A 20,078-nucleotide genomic window follows, 5' to 3' on the forward strand; every position below is an offset into this window, starting at 1 on the left:
GTATACTATTTGAGAATATATACATATCTTTCAAATAAGCAATGAATATCTGCAAGCTTTAAGTTACACTGAAAACACCCAAATCACAACTTACCTTTTGAGTGAGTAGAGCCTGAACGACCTGATTAGCCACCTGAAAAAGAAAAAGTAAACAAATTTACATATGTTATCATGTTTGTGTATGCAAAACAACCTTCTTTTGTGGCCTGTCCTGGTTTCAGCTAGGGCAGGGTAATTTCCTCTCAGTAGCTGTTACAGTGCTGTGCTTTGGATTCAGAATGAAAATGGTGTTGATGTTTTGGTTTTTTGCTAAGTTGTGTTCATCCTAAGTCAAGGACCATTTGTTTATCTTGTCTCATGCTCTGCCATGTTCACAAAAGAAGCTGGGAGGGAGCATTGCTGGGACAGGTGACCCAAAGTGGCCAAAGGGAAATTCCACACCACAGAACATTATGTGATATAAACTGGGGGAGTTGCCAGGAAGGAAAATGTTCCTATATCAACACACAAGTTTCATGTTGATTCTTCTCCCCATTCTATTGGATTTGAGCAAGCACCTGTGTGGTGCTTCCTCTCCATCTGGGCTTAAAACTATGACAGTCCTGTTTTGGCACCCAATGTGAGGCCCAAAGGGTTAAGGACAGATCAGACCAGAGTGAGTTAAAAGATTATTATAAACATTCACTGTATGGGTTTCATAATTGCCAGAGGCTTTATACTCCACCTTCCATCTACAACCACCACCAGTACCAATACATGAAATTCACATCAACTACTTCTGTGCTAGTCCTCATTATAAGCAAAAGTGCACTGTATCAATTGCAGTGTGACATGAGGGGCATTTGGTTAACTTCTGTCATCTCTTCTTTGCAGTAGAATAAACTCTCACAGTTCTAGATGTGGCTGGTGTCTGCATCAGCATGGATTGACTGCATTCACTGAAGCAGATTTTTACTAGTCAAGGATGGAGGCTTGAATGTTTTCATGAAGTTTAATTGTTTCTTGATTAAATATTGACAAAATGGTACATCTATCATGACAAGCAGGAACCATAAAGTGGCACAGAGAATTAAAGTACCTACTGTCATCGAGATGTGGTTGGGAGGTATTCACCCCACATAGCACAATTGACTTGAATGAGATTACACACCATTGATTAGCAGAACTATATATTCAACTGGGAATTTATGAAGTTATTTATTTTATACATCCTTTCTAATTTATCTTTACCAGCAAGGACAGGGGGAGTGAGGAGGAAGAAGGAGGGAGAGAAAGAAAGACTGAAGTAAGATTTTCTGTTGGTGCTAACTTCAAGGTTCAACACCATATATGCAGATGTTATCATACAATGTGCTGGCTTATCATTTTGCTCCTGCATTTAGGCAGATCAAGTAGAGATGCCTCTCTTAGAAAAAAGAGATTTTTGATTTAGTTTTGGTTTACAGAAATTACAGTTAAAATTTATGCAGGTATCACTAAACAATCTGCATTGATTCCTGTTACTCTTGGCAAATTAAATAAAACCTCCACCAACACTGATGCAAACTCAGTGGGGAGCAAAGAGCTGCAGCAGCTAATTCACTTCTGTAAATAATTTACTTTTGCTAGATACAAAAGCTACATTTGGTTCCTACTCATAAAATTGCCTAGTATCAATTTCTTTTTCCCAAACTTCAGGCAGCCTGTGGAACAATGCTCCAAAAGAATAGCTCTCTACATGATTTAACAGAAGACACAGACTAATATTAGAACAGTAATAACCAACAGAAGTAAACAAGCTGGGGTTTGAAAGCCCATGTGCCTTGCCCTGCAGGCTCTCAGGCTCTCCACTGACACTGCTCCTCCTGGCAGGTACTTTAAGGGCTGTTTGCTCTACCTGAAAATTGAACAAACCATAGAGAATACATTATTCCTTTACTTTCTGACACAGAGTTACTTTACCAAGGAAGAACTAAAAGGTTCTTTGAAGTGTGCACTAGTCACTCACAACAGCATAGCCTACAAAATTACTCCTACAGCTTTACATATTGTACAGAGGAGTGTAAATGGCATAATATTCCAAATGGGAAAAAAACTGAACCTGCTGATGCATTTATGACAAACTTTCCAGCTTTTGAGTGAAGATAGGTATCTAAATGGAAGTACCTGCCAGTGATCCATAGCTCCCATGGAACTCAATAACAAAGAAATGTAACCAGGTTCTTTAGAAAAATGTGGCTATTTTTTTTCTATTATCTAGCAACTTGGAAAAATGTGTTGTTGTTACCATTCAAAATTTCAGGTCTGTATTTTTGGTATTCAGCAGGAACAGAGGTGGGAAGCCTTCAGTGAAATGTTCTGCAGTTACTAAAATTAATTTAGCACTCAATAAGTGGAATCATAGCCAAATGTTTGCATTTCAAATGAGGTTGCCATTCTACTCCTACAGCATATGGAAATAAGCTGCTGAACTCACCAGTCTACTTCATTTTAACTTACAGGTATCAGGAGACACCATGGATGTGAATGAACAACATGAACCAGTTCCACAAAACTGATAGTCACAACTACCAAAAACTGTGGCAACTGAGATCATTGGAGGCAGAGGAATTGACTTCTGAGATGCAGAAAATGTGAAAATGTGAAGTTCTCACTTGAATGAGACATAACTGTGGCTCAATCCCAGCAAAAATCAGGCTGTAAAAGTACTTGACCTGTGATAACTGCAGTTAATCAAGGTGAAACAAGGAACAGAACAGAGGTGGCTGGTTCCTGAGTCTGCTGTTCTGCAGAAGGTGACACTCCCTCCTCTCACACTACCTGCCTCTCCTCTGAACCTTATAGCCAGGATCTTTAGGTGATGATTCCTTTTTGGGATTGCAATAAAAGAGATAAAAGATCCAGCTTCACTTTTTCCTTAGGCAATTATGTTTACAAATTATGTTTACAAATATGTCATAAAGTGGTCTTAATAGAAAAGGTATAAAAAGAATGAATCAAAGAAAAGAGACCCTAATGCAACATCTGTTATGTCTTTTACAAGTACTGAGATTTTACACAGCTGCCTTTAATGTATAATCCCATATGCACAAAGACATTCCAAGTGTACTAAAATAAAAGATTTATATTTTATTCAAATCTTAAAAACAGAATGCCTTTTTTTAAGATAACTCTGCATTTTTGATTATTTAATTCTTAAAACATCAGCAAAAATATCAACTACCCCAAGTTGCATAATTTCCTGCATGTGAATATGGTGAAGCTTTGACAGAAATCTCAGTTGGCACAGTGATGTGAATAACCATGACACTGCCACCTACCAGTAAACTGACAGCTGAATTCCACAATAGGAAACTGAGATTAAGCATGTTAACCTCAAAGCCCAAAGGTACAGGAAGACAATCCTGAGTTTTGCATTAAATTTTTCAGCAACAGAAAGATACATTTATGGAGTATGTCTGAATTTAAATAAGCTCTTTTCTTATTTATCAAGTACTGGAACATTTCAATGACACCTTTTTCCAAATACCATTCCAAGTTTTTTACATTTACACTTCAGAGATGAACAATTATTTTAAAATCAGTGAATAATTGTTAAAATTCATAAAGGACCCTGCTCAGCTTGACCCATATGCTTTTCAGATTTAATCTCTCTGAACATTTGAGTTTCATTGAATTTTACCAGGAAAATGATTACAGAGCACGCATTTTTATGTCACAGTTGCAGGCATTCATACAATATTAAATGTAGGGCATTATATGAATGAGAAATATGTAAAATAACTGATGTAAAAAAAAAGAAAAATGATGGGAAATAATGGTAAGCACAGCTTTAAAAACTCAGCTCTGGTATATCTTTGCTATACAGACAGAAAAATCACAGTGGTTATTTTTACTTCATATTCAGCTTAATGGCCACCAAGAGCCGAGCAGAGAGCACCCTGTGCATTGCAGGTGTCACTGGCTGTGACCCGGGAGAGCAGGCAGGTGCCACCTCCAGGGTGCCAGGTTAAATGGGGCTGGAGTGCCCTGAGCAGGGTCTGCCTTGCCCAGGGCTGCACTCTGAGTGATGAGGAGAGATGGCAGAGCTCTCTCAATAGTTATCAATTGATGCTCCTTCAGTTCCTCAGGGGGTCTCAGACATGCAACAGCGAGGGTGGCCAGGTGGGGGCTTGGGAGGGAAGCACTCCTTGTGAAAAGTTCATTGCACTCACAACTAATTTAACAACAGAGGCAAAATTTAAAAAATTAAAACCCTGGTTGTAGTAGGTGCTCAGATGTTTCAGTGGCAGCCCCAGGTGTCTCAGGCTGGGTGTGATCACAGCCCTGAGCTCCCAGAACAGCTCTGCTCCTCTCTCCAAACCTGCCAGGTGCCCCTGAGGCAAAGGGGGGCTGCAGCACACACACAGACACAGGCTGCTCCTGAAATACATCTGCTCCTAAACACATGAACAGGTTCTGGAGAGCCACAACAGGAAAGGGCTGAAGAAATTCTCACTTTCAAGAAGAGGGGCTGGTCTAAGATGAGGTATGAACAGAGCAATCATCAGACTTAAAGCCCTTAAGAAATTTTACAGTGGAAATATTTTCAAGTATTTTTAATTTTTTAAAACAATCTTTATGGAAAATATTTTATTTGTTTAAGATCTCCAATAACAATCCTGTCTGGAAAGGAATTTTGGTATTAACTAATTACATTTCTATCTCATGTCCTATTCCCTTTATGTTACTCTAAAGAAAGAGGGTGACAATGTGTGATTTCTTGTGCAGCTCCAAAGGAATGTGCTCAGGTAAACACTGACCTGGGACTCCTGCAAAATCTGCAACTGTAAAATGAGGTTTTTTTGCCTCAGTCATGGGCAACAACTTCTTCACCCCGGTGACCAGAGGGCATTAGGTGCAAGCTTGTGTCAGCTGAAACAATGCTGGTTACAGCATTGCACACAATGCCAAAGCATTGTGAAACACACACAAAAAAGAATGAGATGAACAAAAAACAAAACAGAGAAGCCCCAACCCACAGGTGGTGAGAAGCACTTTCTCCTGGAAAAGTTGACACAGTGAGAGAAGACAGAGACAGCTGTGATAATACAGAACTGGAAACAGCCAATATAATGTTGAAGATAATAAAGTTGAGAGCATAGTTTGATTTAATTATATGATCTTCAAACTGAAACAGTGTGTGAAAAACAATCCTGGGCCAGTAATCCACCATCCTGCTTCAAACAGGATAAAAGCATGTTTTCTGTTCTTATAATCTGCATGGAGTGTTTTGCTGAAATGCACAGTTACAGCACTTCACTCATTTCCAAAACTAATTATGTAAGCAGATTTTGTCCTAGACAATCAGAAAATAATTTTAAGTCAGGCTCTGTAATTTAAAATGAAGTTAGCAATTATATGGTAATTTCATCCTTATCACCAAGACATCCTTGCATGGTTTGAGTGTGCACTGAGGGTGACTCAGGCCACTGCAGACAAAGGCTCTGCTGGACCCCAGAAAGGGCAGAGAATACCCAGGGGGAAGTTAACTGCAAATTCCCTGACAAAAATCTGCCACTGTGGCAAAAGGGAGGATTTGCTGATGAAAATCTGCACTAAACTGGAGGTTTCTTGTACCAGACTTGTATTGTTCAGGCTTCTAGCACTTCAGCAAATGCCAATTAAAAATTAAAAGAGCTGCAGTGAAGACTGGAGTTGCCATGTGCCCTGAGTGGTTTGCTTGCTCACGCACTCTTCTCTCCAAGGTACAGCTGGAGTTCTTGTTTTGTTTGCATGGCAGTTAATTACTTATGCCATGACACATCCTTATTATGGAATGGGGAAATGATTTCTACCAAGCAACTCCTGGAGCCACTAAGAGCTTTCAAACTGCTTTAAACTCTGAGGCACGCTGGAGAGCCTTACTGGGAGGAGGAAGGGAGCATCAGTATTTGTGTGGAGGAAGTTCCATGCACCAGGAGACAGTAGGCACTGATGGAATGAAAGCATTGCTGCAGTGCTGACAGTAAGGGAGGGGTGAATTATATTCCAGATGTAACTGGAAGCTCTGATCAAGCCAGCAGCAGAAAAAAAACAGCATTAAAAGCTGTGTATGTAACCCTAAGGGGGAGCTGAGAGACTGAGCTGTGGGGTTATGGAATGTATCACATGGGAATGCTGAGGGATTCCTCATCCACATGTGTTCCACTTGACAGAAAAGGAGTGCTCAGCACCTAACAGGATAATTATAATCTCCTCCTCCTCTTCCTCCTGAAAGCAAGCCAGTTCCATGCATTGGTCACAGGGATATCAACTTTTCAGTGAAGAGCTGTGGTCAAACAGGATTTACAGCAGAGGTGACGGAGAACAACACCTTTGACTGCCAGACACATGTTCTTGGAATTAATTAGAATGAGGCAATACAAAAATTGCAGAAAAATGTCAAACCTTCCAAGAGAGGCAGAGATTAATTTGTATGAATTTAATTATAGTAGCAGGTAAGAACAACCTTTTTATCCACCTTACCTCATCGAGACATCTTTCATACTGTTCTCTCTGATTTTCATTTTCCAGAGCCAGCGCTGAATTCTCTGCCTACAGTAAAAGGGAATAAATAAGTAAATATGTAAATTTAGCAAAGGATATCTTTCACCACATGGCAATTCACAAAAATCCTCAGGGGGCTTACCTACCATACTTCTTTAAGATCCAGAATAAAACACACTGTGCAATTTATTTTGTGCTGCAGGTTGGTGCTTCGAGTAAAACCAGAAGTGACATTCATTTCCGAGATTATTCACACCCTGCATTACAATTTAGAACAATATCATAGCAGATATTCCTTGTATGTCCACCATCTCACCTTGTCAGGTGCAATAGAGTTGGTAATGAAACACCATAAAAGATATTGACATATCTTCTTCTCTCCCTCTCCCTTTGCAGTTTAGAGGGAACTTTTTACTTAAGAACCACTTGGACACAAACAGAGGCAGCCACTATCACAGGGAAACAAAAGCCAACATCATGTAAACCTTGAGCTGTGGCAGCCCCTCTCAAGCCTGGCTCTGCAGTGGGGAGCCCCACATGCACAGGTCATTCTACAGCTAATGGGTGAATTATTACATCCTATAACTGACCCTGATAAATTTAATAGACTTTACTTACAAAAAAATTTGATTATTTCAAGGTATTTTGCTACATCTAAATGTAGTCTTGAAGTCAGACTTTTTTTCTCCCACATATGTAACTTTAAATATGATAAAAATTCCTGTGCAATAGAGTCTTTCATCTGTCTTTAGTTTTCGATATGCTCTTTGCATAGTGAAAACTTAAAAATAGCACAATCTGGTAAGTAAATCACAGTAAATAAAGGGATTTTTCTCTACATATCTATTTGACTTTAAGAATTCTTACAGTATGGGAAGAGGAAAATCTCTAAAGTGTGATGCAGTTTCATCAGAGCAAGTTTCTACTAGTCTTCTCCTAAGGACTGAGAAACTAAAACAAAATATATAAAAATCTATGAGTGGAAACTGGCTCTAGAAATCTCTCTGCCTCCCATGCATAACTTCCCATCACATAACCATAGCACCAAAATCAATACTTTCCCATAATTACAACTATTATGCAATTTACAGTACTTGCATTACTTTAACCTTCTTCTATAAAACTTAAACAAGTGCTGCTTCAGTGGAATTGTGGTTACACAAAACAACAGTGATAAATACAGTTAACATTTGCAGTTTTAGAGGAAAATTAATCTGATGTGCTGTATGGAAAGACTGTGAAAGATGCACAGTTGCCTCTTCTTTGTTAAAAAAGTCAATGAATCAACAAAATAAGAATCCCAAAGTCTATTAAATTGATTCATTAATAAAAATTTCAAATTCAGCTGAATCATAAAAGCAAGGCTAGGAAGCAAAAGCAAATGTACACTATTAGCCAGTATCTTGAAAGAGATTGAAGAGTGTAAGTGTGGTAAGAAACAAGGGCATATAGAGTTTACTTATTTAAAAGTCTAAATAAGCAAGTGTAGAGAATCTGTGCTTTATCTCCAGGGTACAATTAAAGCCAGCAAAGGTGGTAAAATGCTCTGCATCATATTTTCACAATGTCACCTATGGATGGGTTCAACATAAGGCTATAAAAAGTCTATGGGTGATCCTGCAGAGAGCACTGTGAGATGAGGCAGCAAAAAGTGGCAGATGCAGAAGGAGCAAAGTAGAAGAAGAAGCTGAAAAAGCAGCAGTAAAAAATCAGAAGCTGGAGGGTAAATAGTCCTCCAGACTGAAGAGGACATAGTTTGCTTTTACAGACATATTCTTGCAGATTGATTGATAAAATAAAGAGATGTTTGTTACATAAAAATATTCCTGAGTTGAAGATTTTCAGACATTTTCTCTATGAATATCCCCCTTAATTGCCACCCAAAATAAATTCTTACTGTTTTGAAGCAATCACCAAAGGATCAGTCTGCACAGACTTCCCCTCACACATATTGATATATTTATGGATTTCATTTCTAATTTTCATTTTTATTAATATAAAAATACATTGTATGATTTTATGCTAAAATAGTTTGGGCAAACTGCTTACACACAGAAATCTGTGAAAAAACTACAGCACACCCTTGTACTATATGAAATATACAGAGAGCCCCCCATACTTCTCTTACTCCATGCTTTGGAATGCTGTAAAATGCAATGTTAAATCTTCCTGGATCTGTGCACTGAACCTCTGATTTCAACAAGCTATTCCATTACAAACAGGCTACCAAAATTAGGAAATCTAAACCTGACAGCATTATAAATAAATGCTACATTTCAGCTCTTATCAATTCACAGTGGAAACATCTGTATAATAAAACCTTCTCTCACACCACTGGTTTTAAAATTGCAGTGAAAGGATGTAAGGCAGTCAATGTTAGCTTGACTTTTGTACTTCTTGATTGCCAAGCAAATCATGCTTATTTATTTGGCATTTTTGTAATAAGGACTAGACTAGAAAGGAACACTTGACTGACTTTGCTTTACAATCTGTGCCAGTTCCCACAATGTGAGAAAACCAGTACTTGATATATTAAATCACTCTACAGTGCAACCAAATACTTGATAATAATCCTCATTCCCCCGAAAGTGTTCATTTGGAAAATTTGTAACAGCACTTACAGTCTCAAAGCCCTGCCTCCTAATCCAAACCTTCATTTATTTAACAGAAATCACTGGGTTTTGATGTTATTGTAAGGCTGCTCAATTTTTGCCTTCCTCTCGTGTTGTATATTCTGGGCATCCTTTGCCAGTTAAGCAGAGTACATCTCCTTGAAGGAAACTGCTATTAAATTTCCATTTTTATTTTCAGGCCACACTTGGAGAAGGCAAAGATGCAGGAAGCATCTCTCTCTGTTCTCACAGCTGGGAATCTTTTGCACCCTTGCAGGCACCTGGGGCAGGGACAGCTCTGACCCCAGCTCTAATCCCACCCCTGACCTGGCAGGGACTGTGCAGGGAAAGCTGAACTTGCAGAGAAAAAGCAGCTGAGAGTCCTGAGAGCAGCACTTTCTGAGATAGCCTCTGATTTCTGCAGTGATTCCTAGCTCAGACATGGCTGTCCTCTAGGAATTTATGTATATTTTATGTCACACATAGAAATGAGCAATCATTCTCTGTCCCTCAGCCTTGCTAACACGAAAAGTGATGTAGCCCAGCAAAGATGGAGCACTCAGTGCCTGCCCCCACCACCTCAGGCACACACATTGGTTTTTGGGGGACAGCTCACAAAGTACAGCAGCATTCAGACAGCCAGAATTAACTGTGGCACAACTTACCTCTAAATGCAACATCAGTATCAGTACCTGCTGCTTTTGGGTCATTACAGACTCAAGGATCCTAAAATGTCAAAATTGATGTCCCTCTCCATTCTGATTTTGAAAGTATTTTGCACTAGAGTGTCTTCCAACACTGGAAAATTTGAGGATGACTTGGATTATGTTAAGCCACCTTCAACTTCCTGAATTAGAGACAGCATGGTTCTGAATTGTGAGGTGGAGTTTGAAAGGTAAAACTTCACACTACTTTAACAAAACAGGCTGCCTTGAATTGATACCATTGCTAACATGCAGTCATTATGAGAGACTTTGTCAATTGATTTTGATTCCTTCCTCAGGAAAAAAAAACATAGCCCTGGTAATGATAAAATTTTTTTGAGTCAGCTAAATTCTCTCTCTCCCATAGACATTTTCTCCTGTGGGGCAGCTGTTTGCACAGTTTCAAAGTTAATAAAAGGCTACACACCTGATGCTTCAACAGACAATCCTCTGCACTTTTACAATGACAATGAAATTAATTAAAAATATTAATTAACTATTAAAATTAATTGAATTTTCTACTAGAATGCACGAATAAAAGAGAAGCATGACTAAAAGAGAATTATGCACAAGATAGTTTTCCTTACTCAATCTTTTTTTCAGAGTTGAGACAAAACAAAAGGATGGGAGGGGGAAGAAAGCAGAAAAAAGGGAGTGGTATGGATTTTGCACTAAGGGTAGAGGAGATCACAGAACCACAGGCTGGTTTGGATCAGAAAGGACCTTTAAAGATCACCCAGTCATGGGCAGGAGATGAAGGTCTAAAGGTTGCACATCTAGTTAGCAGCTCAGCATGCTCTGAAGGTATCATCAATAAAGGTCAAGGGGAACAAAGTTATGACAGTGAACTTTAAAATCCCTGGCAGAATGCTACCCCACAGTTACCATGTGCACTCCTTTGTTATTCACACTAAACCATTTGTCCATTTATAGAAAGCTTTATTGATTTACACAGACATTCATTTGTCATGCCCACTGCAGTGTATTAAGAGCTGTCCAAGCACTTCAAATGTACTCAGCAATTTTTTCCTGCTTTCAGCCTCTGATTTTGGATACTTCTGTGGTCACAGCTTCCTACAGCACACGAGGGGTCAAACCCTGTTGTTGGCAAAGTAAGAAGTGATGCTGTTGCATTTTTTCCTTAGGTCCTTGGAGATTTTTGGTAAGCTGCTGTTCTAGGAGGAGTTTACCACCTGAACCACCTCTGTGTCTTTGGTCGCAGAACTTTTTGCATTTTTCTGTCCCTGCTATGCAGAGGATTTGTCCTTTGAAAGACTAATCCTACAAATTGTCAGAGAAAAGTTTAACACCATACTTATGCTGGTCAGAAGAGCTGAAAATTAAATTTTTGCTTTTAAATCAATGTAATTGTAGCAACAAAAGCCTTAATTGAATTCTAGCACTATAACAGCATTTCCACTGGCCACCTTCCAGTGCCTTTTATATTAGTAAAGACAGCTCATTTTAGTCTTTGCTGGGAGTAAGATGAGAACTGCACCTCAAGGCCACCTGTCAACATTTGGATTGTTCCACCTTGTCCTTTACACTTTTTCCACAACAGATGAAAGCCTGGGCAGCCATGGAGCATCTCCCTGCTGAGCAGCTCTGCTCCCTGGCCCTGCATCCTCAGGACACTGACACTGGGGAGTGTTACCTGCTGATGAAATAATCAGTGAATTTGGTGGAAAAATACTTAAATAAAGTTATTTTTTATTTAAATGTCCCAGCCTTAACTATTTCTTCTGGATCATGGAGATGGGAGCAAAAAAGCGAAACACCAAAAAGAACAAATCAGTGATATGATGACAGCCAAGCTTCTCACCCTTGCTTCAAAACACTTAGCCTTCTCAGCAGCATCATTTTCTGTTTTATTTTTTAATGGCCTGTTATATTTAACCCCACTTAAAACATTTGACATATTTTATCTGAAATATTCAGCCAGTGCTTAATTCCCATTCACTTAAAACATGGCATGGAAGTAATACATATGTGATGTTAAATAATAAAACACAGAACAATACAAGTGTCAATTATAATTCTGTCTATAAAAAGGCCCTTATTGGGCAGCACTGGTGGGGTGTTGCAATTCATAACTTCAACAATGGTTTTTTTAAAATTTTTTACTGTTACAAGACTACATTACATCTCAAAAGCAGTGCATCTCCCAGGACATGCTCTGCTATAGCTGTGCTACCCATGGGTTTGTAGACTGACAGAAAGCAGTACAACCTTCTAATGTATGCTAGAAATCAAAATCTATTTATTCAACGTCAGGAAAAGAACCACTTAAGGTTACAGAAACCTCTTGGGTTTAAATGTTGTGAACAAAAAGCAGTCCAAGGTCTGTGCAGCCTCCTATGATGCCTCACCAATTATTGATGAGCAGATTCATGTATTTAAACATGAACTTACAGCAGAAATTATGTAACAGTTTTTAAATGTGTGTTGATTTCACGCTGTCAAAGATCAGAACACAGAACTTGCTCATTTATTCAGATTTTTAGCAGTTTGCAGGGAGAGGCTCCCACCCACAGTCCTGGATGGGGCTCATAACCACAGAAAGCTTTTCCTGTCTGCTGAGCATTTCCCAGCTCTCACCAGATGAAACAATGGGTGTCCAGCCTAAATAAGGAAGCCTCCCTTTGGAGAGAGGAGTGCAACTGGAATTTATTCCTCCAAATTTACTTATATTGGAAAAATGTACAAACTTCAGGATTCAAATCCAACAAACCAGAACCAAATGAAATTCATACACTGCTGGTGAGAATGTGTTCTAAAACTGACTAAAGCAAAACTCATAAACTCATATTCCTGGGAATTCCTCTGTGAAAAACCTGGTTTTTGCTTTTTTGGTTTTCTTTTTTTTTTTTTCTTTCTTTTTTTTTTTTTTTTTTTTTTTTTCCCCAGAATCTGGGGCTGAACATTTTTAACTGGTTCAAGAATGGCAATATTTGTCTTTTTATCCTTTTGGTTAACTCTAAAGTAACTAAGAATGACAAGCCTTAAAAACCCTCAACATTTTCCCTTCTGACACCCCAGAAATGTTTGGAGTTGACATTTTAAGAAGGTTGGGAATAGATCTAGCAAACCAGACTGCATTATAAGCACAGGCTTATCTTCAGGCAAATAATCACCTAGGCTACTGCTAACAGATATATCAATAATAGAGTTGTATGTTTACCTGCATGCAAATGGTAGAAAGCAGCAAATTCTACCAGTATTTACTGAGATAATAATAGACTCTCAACATTTCCACTGGCAAAGCACTATCAATACAGGCCTTTGTGCAAATGGGTTAAAATTATGAAGGATGCCTTTTTTTCTCCCAAAAAATTCTTCCAAATGATCCCATATAAAACATTTTTTGAGCATGAGGAGTAAAAGAGATCTGAAGAAACAGAGATGGCCAGCACACAAATGTATTTCCTAAAGACATGGTCTATATAACACATGTGCACTTGATAAAGCACAGAAGTACAAGCATGGAGACCCAAAAGCCGCACCAAGATCCCCATTCCCTTCTTTTCCCTTCTTTTTTTAAGTGATTTGTTCCCTTTTGGAATTGCTCTCCTTAAGAACTGAGTGCATTTCACTCTGACAGACTTACTGTGCTTCCCCATGTAATATTCACAGGCAGTTACTTCTTCTATCAAAGCAAAAAAAATCCCTGGTCCATGAAAAAAGGTCTGAGATCCTGAAATTCTAAGTCAAACTAAAATTCTTACAATTAACACAGACAGTTAAAGGGAAGTGGTGAGGACTTGATTAACCCAAAATGGCATTTTGTGTTTAGTATCAACTTGTATGTGATACATACCTAAATATCTTTGCATTAAAAACTCTTATAGGAGCCAATCATATCAGATTTGGTCAGTTGCATTTGCATGTTTCTTGTCAAGCAAAATTCTGACTCTTTGGAATAGTAATTTTTTGAAATTATTAAAGATTAGTTGAAAATCATTGACTACCTGTTAACCCAGTGCTGAAGCTCAATAAAAAACTGTTGGTGCAGTCATTTTCAAAGAAAATATTTGCTTTGCTCTGCAAGGAAATATTTTGGAGAAGACTTATCAAATTTAGGAGTGACACTGAAACCAATAGCTAAATTTTGGGTTTGAATCCTTCTGAAATTATACATATGGCAACAACTTATAAAAAAGTATTCAAAAGGTAGTTTTTATTTTTCATTTTTTAAAAAAACCTTTCAGATCTTGAAGAAAATTAATGTATTTTAAGACAGCTTTTCAAGCAATAAGAGAGAGCACTCCAGAATGTACTGTAAATGAGTTATCCTTCAAAGCTGGGCAATTTCGACCATGAGCTCACTGACACTGTGACAGTTTTGTACTTGCTGTGATTTCATTATCCACACCTGAGTAGCACACAAAGCTTCAAGGTTCATCTAATGGGGAGGTTGAAAAGAATAGGGCATTTCGGATCTGTGTATGAAAATTAATATTTGGGCCACTTCATCCCAGCAGAAACACTTCTTCTTTTCCTCCTCTTGTCTCTGAGACGTTCAGAGAAAATATGGAAATACTACTGCTCATTCTTGGCACTTGGAGGTGGATATGAAAACAAAAAAGACCAGGGGACAAACTGCCTTCACAGGTAGAAAACCTTGAAATTTAGTATCAGCAAGACAAGGATTACATAAAGTATATTCAGGATTTTTTTTTAATTTCTAGAAATTCTATCTATCAAGAGCAGCTCTTCTCCTCTAAAGTAGCTTTTCTATGTTTTTTTTTTTCTAATAACATTGGACTGAAAATAAAATATAATTTCACAGGTCAGTGCGAAAAAAATTGCTTTAATGCCTGAACTGGTGCTTCCAGGCTGCTCAATGCACCTGAACTGAAGGGCTGCTATTAAATTATAGTAAACAGTAAAAATCTGGAGCTCAATTTGGCACCATCTTCAAGGGACAGCAACACCAACCTCCTCCCCACTCACTCATTCCACTCCCCCAATGAAATTACAACTGAGTTTGCTCATGGGAGCTGATGACAGAAACAAAATATTCAGACTTTACTGCCTCCCTGCTTTTTGTCCCCTCATTTAATGCATAACCTACAAGACAAATGTATCCCACACCCAATTATTTTGGATCTCACTGGAAGGTAAAACAACAGATGCTTTGCTCTGACTTCAGAGAAAGCGAATGTTGAATATTTATCAAGAAATGTTTTTTCCTAATTATTTATCCTAAGTTCCTTCATTTAGTTCAAACATCATGAAATTATAAAATAAAATTATTTAAACTGACAGTCTGGAAAACACTGCTTCCATTTGCTTGAATGTCACATTCACTGGTTGAGTGATGGGAAATTCATACCAGTTCTCTGCTATGCAAGTGAGAAAATATTTTTAATTTTTTTTTCTTTTTCCAAAGAAACATGTATGAGTTTTTCTGAAATGGAAAAAATAAAATAAAATACACAATTGGTTTTCCATTTTAAAAAATGTCCCTTGAGCTTCTTTTAATTTGAATTCCGAGAAAAATAATGGCTTTTCTTAGTTGTACTATGCAATATATATATAAATTATGTGATGATGTAACTGATACTGCCACAAAGTATTTTTAAACATAATAAAATATATTCCTTTCCTCCTCCTATGCTGAATTATTTTACTTTGTTCCTTTAAAAACTTCAAGTTAAAAGCTCTCCACCACAATAAGCTATTAATGTCGCCAGTTTCACAGCTCCCCACATAAATTTATAACAAGTTTTTCTGTTTTAACTACATGGGAGCACTGAGTTGTTCCTGAAGGCAATGTTCCTGCAATTCCACTCTCTCCATCACACCCATAAGTCAACCTCCCCAGGTATTTCAGAATGAACTTCTCTTGATGGCTCCAGTTATTCCTGTCCCTCCCAGCTAAGGAGCTGCGAAGCCAAGTGGGGCAGGACAGGCACTGGTGCTGTGCTGTGGAGAGCAGCAAATGCCACAAAACCTGCAGCAATTGTTTTGTAGCCACTAGCCAGCTCCTAATAACTGAATCACAAAATTACTCCTCATTTCTTGCTAGCTGAAATGAAACTCTGTTTGCAAACATCACCCTGTTTCTCCTGAGAGTTCTGAACGTTTTTCTCTTTTGTTCTTACAGGCACACAGCAAGAACTGGGCAATGCCCCTTGCCCCACACAGCAACATGTGGCTTCTGCACTGACATTTGTTAAATTGAAGGTTCTGATTAATTTCATTTTTAATCTTTTAAAGTGGATTTGAAGAGTAGCTGTATTTGGCCCAGAAGAACAACAGCTCAGGTCTCAAATTCTGTCTTTTAAAAGATTCAGCAGAGTGCAGGGTTTTTATTGGTTTTTATTATTCATTGGGTTGGGTTTCTCTTCTGCCCTATGCAGACTAAGCTCACTTAGAGAAGATGGGACAAGGACTTCTTGGAAATTTTGTGATGTGATAGCATCAGATTGTGACCCTAACTAGTTTATAGGAAAAGTCTCCTACTGAGCTGGCTGACATCAGGCCCATCCACACTGGCTTTCTGGCTTGTATAAGGACGGAGAGCCTTAGATATTTATTCAACACCAGATATTTGTTGATGAGCTGTGAGTGTCCTCACATCAGATATTTGGATGAGCTGTGGGTGTCCTCATCTCCATGATTTTTCTGATCCTCACACTGACCAGGCTACAGCTCACACCATGGTGTGGCCTTGGATCCAATGGATGGGTTTCTCTTGAGTGACTCCCCAAAACATACACAGCACAAGTCTGTGGATCTGCTTCTGTTACACCGCTCCCAAGGCACACACAATTATAACAGGATATCTTCCAATATTAATAGGGAAGCCCTAAGGAATTTGACTGCTAGGACAAAAATGTAGCCCAAAATATCAAAATAAAAGAGAAGCCTGTTGGGAACTTTTTCCTGCACACAAGGGAGATGTGCCAGAGCACAGTTTTTCTACTTGGATATTTTTATAGCTTTGTACATTATGAAAACAGAAAATAAAAATCTGTACAGAAATATATACATTCAAGCCAGCTATATGGAATCAAATTCCATTGTAATTATATATTATTAAGTGCCACTGTGTTATATTAAACTCTTTCTCAATTATTAACTTAACCTTGCACTTCAGCATATAAAAGTTGTCTCAGATTTTGTTCTTTGTACTTGCATTTGTTGGCAAAGTACATTCTGGGAGGTCCAAGAAATGCCTTAGACCACAACTTTTAAAGGATGTGGCAAACCAAAAGTCCTTAAAAAAACCAAATTTTGTCTGAAAATGGCAGTTTCATATGGCACACACTTCATGTCAAAGGTGATGGGGTTCAGGGGTGTCCCAGTAAGAAGCTCAGGTGAGAAAAACACACCAGCAGCAGCAGCAGCAGCAGCAGCCCTGATCTGCAGAATGAGCCAAATTCACACCACACATAATTAAACACGGCTCAAGTGCAGCCACTGGAACTGCACCCACCTTCACTTGTCTAAATTTGATAGCCAAATAACATTAGTATCAAAGATGAGGAAATGTTGCTGTTATCTTATTCCAAGCTCCTGTTCAAGAGCAGGTTCAGTGATTAATCAATTGGCCTAAAGGGAAAATGCAGAGAAAAGAAAAAAAAATAAATCAATGTATGAAATACTATGCAATGTCAGATATACCTAGAACTGATCACATTACTGCTCTGTCAGATTGGCCTGCAATTGGGAAATATTCCTGCCTGGCAGATGTCACCAGCGAGGCAAATCACTTGCTCAAAAAGGAGAAGCAATTCTCATCTCTTATTTCTATTGAATGTCTTTGTGAAAAATACCGGTTTAGCCTAATACTAGCAAAGTTCTTTTTTTACAATGAACTAATACCTATTTTTATTCATCTAAATGGGTAAAATTTTGAATAGTTACCGTGGGATCACTACAAAGGACAAAATATTTGAGAAAAAGAGTAAAAAGACAACCATCACTGGAATGGAAAAAACCTATATTGTGCCACAGCAAGAGGAGCCAAGAGGAAAACTGTTTCCTTAAAAATGAAGTTATGTCAACCCTGCAAAGATCTGCTAAAGCTGGCTCAGGCTGCTCCTGCATTGTTCTGCTGGGGCCAATACTCTGGCTCTCAGGAAGAGTTAATTAGCTCAAATGAAAGCTGTTCCATGCAATTACACTGCTTCTGCTACCTGAACTACTTTGCATGGCAGGGCATTATATAAAAAGAAGATGCTGTTTATAAAGCTTGCAACGGAGCCTTTTTCTCTGTTTCACACCTCCTACCTTAATTGAATCAAATTTATGCATGTATGTGTGTAACAGTAATCTCTGCACAGCACTGGGGAGACACTACAATGTGTTACAAAATCCTTTTTATGAGATACAGATCAGACTTAAGTACAGAAAGCACACTCATTGTTACTTAATAAAAAGGATATTATAATGGTCATTATTGGTAACAGCAGCTGAAGTATAATGACATCAAATAGGACTGGAGGAAATTACCAAGGAGGGTGCAAGAGACTTTTCTCTGACACATCTAAGGTCTGAATGAGCAAACTCATTGTAAGGTTCAAAAGATGAAAAAGGAGGAGCTATTGGAGGCAATTAAGGAGAAACTTCAGCTGTTTCAGCCCCATGACCTCAATGCTGAGAAGCCTCCACTCATTTCCAGATTACCATTAACTGCGAAGAGAAATGTTAACCAAGTCTTGCAGCAGGACAGATGTGATAGAAGAAAATTCTTTAACTCCTGTTTAAACACAGCAGTCTCGCATAGTGCTGAGACCCTCACACCCATTTCTCAGCTGATCTGAAACTGTTGCTGCAATAACTTTACAGAGGATTTTGTCTGGCAAAGTAGCCAATTGTGTAAGTCCTTAGAGTTTAATAAAATGCTGAATGAAAAAGGTCAGGTCTTACTTTCTTCCTCTATTTAAAATAACTTTTTCCTGAAGAACTTAAATGTTAAGACCCAGAACACAAAATCAGAAAGGTTTTTCTGGAGAAACAGATCATTTGACTGAAGACAAGAAAGTAACCTGCAGGCTTATTAAAGGGAAACAGCTGTAATCACCAATTGAGCACTTCTAAATAACTTCCAAGTATTGGCCATGTCTGAGTACACATACCCAGAAGAGGAATAGAAAAACCATGAATCACAACGATGAAGAGCACTGTCACCAGGTGATGGAGGAAGGCCAGCAGGGATCCCAGGTATTCCAGAGGGAAGGGAAGAGGCTGTGCCCTCTAGATGGCATTATGTGCCTGTAGATCCCAGATGGAGCTGGGGAGCCCGGCCAGGCACGGTGAGCACATCCCCACCTGCACAGGAACCATGGGCCCAGGGGTCGGGGAGGGAGGATCACCTTCCCTTCCACGTGGGCAGGTGAGAAATGCACATTGCTGAAGGGCAGAGCAGGGACACAGACCTGGTTTTGCCATGTGGGAAGCACAGGAATGGTGCTCAGCATAAGGTGAAAAAAAAGGGAGAATGTGACCCCATATGGGAAAGGCAACTTAACTGGGAGGAGTGATATAATATTTTATTATTTGTGAAAAAATATAATAAAAAACCAAAAGCAAACCAGGAAAAAAGAAGATTGTGTTTATAAATAAACAAAACTCTCCTTGACATTTAATAGCTTCTGAAACAGACAATGTACACTAAAATGTGCATGTAGCTATCCACATCCACACACATGAGGCTCCATGTGCAGCTTTTCTGACTCTATACTGAAATTTAACACTTAGTGATAATCAGAACCATCAGCAAAAATTACTTTCATGCATAATGGACCAATGTCAGACTATTCCACATTTGATTTATCTATCCTCTCTATATGTTTATAACTAATCTTAAAATCTGTGCTTTTCACCATGACAGATTAAGCAGACTTAAAAATAATCGTTTGGGTATTTTCTGCTGTGGACTATCAAATTAGCTGCATAATAAAGCCAGTGAATATTGGATTTCAAGAATATGTTAATCATACAGATTTCACATGTGTAGTTAAGCATTTCCCAACACAGAAGCCAACCCCTACAGACTAGAATTCAGCACAGTACCCCTAATTCCAGTGTATGAGTGTAAATATACCTGCCCAGAATCCCTTCTGTAATCTCCAATGCCGTATTTCTACAAGATGAGCAAAAAAGAAACCACTATCAAATTAAGAAAAAGTGAATCACCATGAGATGTCAATACTGTTCAAGAATTTTCAAGGATAGTAAAGAGAAATTAAAAGATAAATTATTTTACTATGTTGTAAGTAAAGAGTTGTCAGGGATTCAGCTC

General features: G+C 38.5%; 1 protein-coding gene across 1 annotated transcript in view; it reads right to left on the minus strand.

Moving 5' to 3' along the window:
* NCKAP5 (NCK associated protein 5) overlaps positions 1-20,078 on the minus strand; it is a 368,935-nt gene that overhangs the window by 87,759 nt on the left and 261,098 nt on the right. Inside the window, exons 8-9 of the mRNA XM_058028292.1 lie at positions 6,487-6,555; positions 95-133 (exon numbers count right to left, since the gene is read on the minus strand). Of these exons, the coding sequence (XP_057884275.1) occupies positions 95-133; positions 6,487-6,555 (108 nt within the window). The remainder of the gene's footprint in view (positions 1-94; positions 134-6,486; positions 6,556-20,078) is intronic.

The sequence above is a fragment of the Melospiza georgiana genome, chromosome 7 (genome assembly GCF_028018845.1).
Source record: "Melospiza georgiana isolate bMelGeo1 chromosome 7, bMelGeo1.pri, whole genome shotgun sequence".
NCBI lineage: Eukaryota > Metazoa > Chordata > Aves > Passeriformes > Passerellidae > Melospiza > Melospiza georgiana.